Source organism: Xiphophorus couchianus, chromosome 4 (assembly GCF_001444195.1).
Source record: "Xiphophorus couchianus chromosome 4, X_couchianus-1.0, whole genome shotgun sequence".
Lineage (NCBI taxonomy): Eukaryota > Metazoa > Chordata > Actinopteri > Cyprinodontiformes > Poeciliidae > Xiphophorus > Xiphophorus couchianus.
This window is the reverse complement of record NC_040231.1, coordinates 20,775,746-20,778,906: the sequence shown is the minus strand read 5'-3', so window position 1 is coordinate 20,778,906 and position 3,161 is coordinate 20,775,746. Positions and strand designations below refer to the sequence as shown.

Here is a 3,161-nt window from a genome sequence, read left to right as displayed (position 1 = left end):
TGACAGCGCGGAAACCGAACTAGAGGTCCAAAAAAAAAAAAAAAAAAAGAAAGAAAAAAAAGAAAAGCGAAACATCTGTGATCTCCAGATGTGAAACGTGATGCCCGCTGCAGCTGCATGAACACACAGCCCCCAAAAAACACTCGGAGGAAACATAAAGCCCATTAAGTCACGATGGAAATCTTTATTCACACAGTTGAGCAACATTAGGCCACAAAATCAACTTTCAAGACATATATAGAAGTCACTGATAGGACAACTTCAGTTTAGATTGTAGCCAATATGCGCCTGGTAGAGAAAATCATGTGAAAATTCTCATCTGTTTTCCTAAAGAAATGTTTTATATTCTTTAAAAAAAAAGTCACATTCAAAAATAGGTTCTAGCATTGAAATGCTCCTTTGGGATTTCCTTATTTAGCCACCTTTCACTTAGGACTCTTAGGATTTATTTTATCCGTGTCATTTTCCTCCCCTAACGCCTCTGTCTCATTTATGTTCCCATCAGATTAAAGGGTTCATGTTCATATTTTATACACTTTATTAATATGCAATTATAGGAAGTACACTGACATATTAATAACTTGTTTAAAATAGTAATACTCTTTAGCATATTTCATGCTGCACAAAGTAAAACACGTTTCAATAGGACAGAAAATAAATGATGAATTTTCTGACAGGTTTCCCTTAGATGATTTTAAGATATAATTGTGTGCTGTGTGTATTTATTTAAGACTTATTCTGAACAAAATATTTTTTAAATATTACAAACAATTACTCATATTGGTGTTACATAATGTAGAATATTGGGCCAGAAACATTGAAAAATATATAACGGTCTCTAAATACATTACAGACAAACTCTAGAGCTGATGAGGCTTGTAGCCTCCTTTAATGCTTTTTCAATAACTATGTAGCTTTTACTTATTGCTTTGATTCTGTGATTCATTTCTTGGTTTGTTGAATGTGATGTTTCTGAAAAGTGTGTAGCTGTCCACAAATAGAAGTCCAGCTGAAATTAGGCTCACCGCCTGTGAATACAGAGCAGATATGAGAAGAGTCGCATTACATATCAACAAATAATGTAACATTTTATCTAATATCACAAACCTGCCACGGACGGCAAATGAAAATTAATTACATGATGGATCGTGGTACTAATGTTGATTAATGTGCACTTTAAGATAAAGTTGAAGCTATTAAGTCTGAAATCAACAAGCCAATTTCAGAGCCACTCTAAGGTTGAGGTGGGATTTTATTCAAATTCTAGTTAAACTCCTGATTCATAAGCCACCACAGCATCACTACTGTTTATTTTAAATGTGGTTTTATATTAAATCTTAATTCTGTGTTTACAAAAGCAATCCTCACCCCTCCAACCAGTGCTCCCGTGACAGAGCTTGAAATCAACACCATCAGGCTCAAGACAAGGAAGTAGATCGCTGCAAACACTGAGTTGAAAACATCCTAAAGCATGAAAGAGAAAAAGATGGTTAACACCCCACCTAAAAATTTTAATCGTTTTTCATATGGTGTCTACAAATGTTACAAAATGCGCAAAGTGCAGTGCTGTGTGGTAAGGTTTCACTCACAACAATAGGCCAAAAGAGGAATGTGATCCTCTTGTTGAGTTTCAGTAGGTACAAAAGCAGCAGAAGTAGAGTGATTAGAAACTCCAACAATGTGGCCGTAAGGTACCTTGGTGTGGAGGCAACAGCGAAACACACAAATGCAACAAACAGGGTTCCCTGAGATAGAAAAGAAAATTGATATATGTGAGAACTTTCTGTGAACTTGAGAGAGTAGAGAGTGCATGTGAGACCTGCAGATGGACTCACTGTTCATCTTTGTACAATCTGACAAACAGCTCAGAACTTTTTCAAAAAAATGTTACGCATTTGTGTCAATTTTTTCGACTTAGTCTCTAAAAAGCTTCCAACTAAGTGTACACTCCTGTTAACAAACTGCCTCACAAGCTGTTTCACTTCCTTTTTTTTACATGCGCAGTTCCATACAAGGCCATTTTAACCTTTTCACATCTCCAGCAAAATGCCAAATGTTACAACGGGATACAAAGATATCTCACCATCTCTGCCACTTTGATTATTCCCCTCCTGGATTTGAGAAAAGCAGCATCCACATCTACCGTTTTTTGGTTGTCGTTCTCTGACATGATGGTGTTATTTCATTTGCAACATGACAGTTCCGTCTACTTCCTGTAACATGCAAGTTATAGCTGCTTTGAGCTGGTAAAGGAAATGACTGTTAAAAAAAAATGTGTTTCTTTTCATGAGGTAAAGCTCAAGGATTTGCTGCAGAACGTTGATATGAAGCTTTATAGCGAGGATGGTGGCCTTTTCCCACGCACATACTTGTGTCCAAATAATTCAATAGCTAATTCATTTTACACCATTACTCTCATCTGTATAGATTTTCTCTTTGTGGGTATTTTTCTAGCCTGTGTGATTAGCTGCAAATGTTAGCCTTGCTTTTAAAAACATTATTCTTGTGGTTGTTTGGCAACTGCCTCCTTCTTTACAGTGACAACATGCTCACTATGAAGTAAAGCTGGTTTTAGCAGCACTGACTTTACTTTAAAACTCAGTGCTTTATGGTTCCTACTTTGTTCCCAACAATCCAACCAAGACATCATGTTGGTTGGGGTGACTGAACCTGCTTCCAACGTTTGCCGCTATGTTCTGCTAACTTTTAAATGTCTGACTTTCCTGGTTGCTGTAAATTACTTTGATGAAATTACATCTTAGAGTTCAACATTTACAGTTTCTACTTTTTTCTGCAATGTTGTGAATTTTACCAAAGCGGTTTATACATGCTTTAGAGAAGGTTTTTTTTTTTTTTTGTCAATAGTGATTCATGACAACTTGCAGAAAGTGTTAGAACCACCGGATCAGTAATTTACAGAAACATATAACACTCTCCACACAATTTGTCACCTCTGTTAAAGTTGAGTAAAAACTTTATCCGTTATTGCAGAAAACAAATTTTGGAAAAAAATAAACCCAACCTAAAAACAATATATATAAATATATACATACATGCATACATATATACATACAAGACATTGTGCTGCTCTCCATATGCATTGCTATGGCAGGCCCCAATCAATTTATTGTTTTAATTTTGTGTTTAAAGCATTCTTTAAA

General features: G+C 35.7%; 1 protein-coding gene across 1 annotated transcript; it reads right to left on the bottom strand.

The window, feature by feature from the left end:
• Positions 1-159: 159 nt before the first annotated feature.
• Positions 160-2,854, bottom strand: cklf (chemokine like factor). Its single transcript, XM_028013903.1, has 4 exons — positions 2,084-2,854; positions 1,590-1,745; positions 1,369-1,464; positions 160-1,028 (listed from the first exon to the last, which is right to left on the bottom strand). Exons 1-4 carry the CDS (start codon positions 2,168-2,170, stop codon positions 918-920), a joined length of 450 nt encoding a protein of 149 aa, XP_027869704.1. The 5' UTR covers positions 2,171-2,854; the 3' UTR covers positions 160-917.
• Positions 2,855-3,161: the final 307 nt, after the last annotated feature.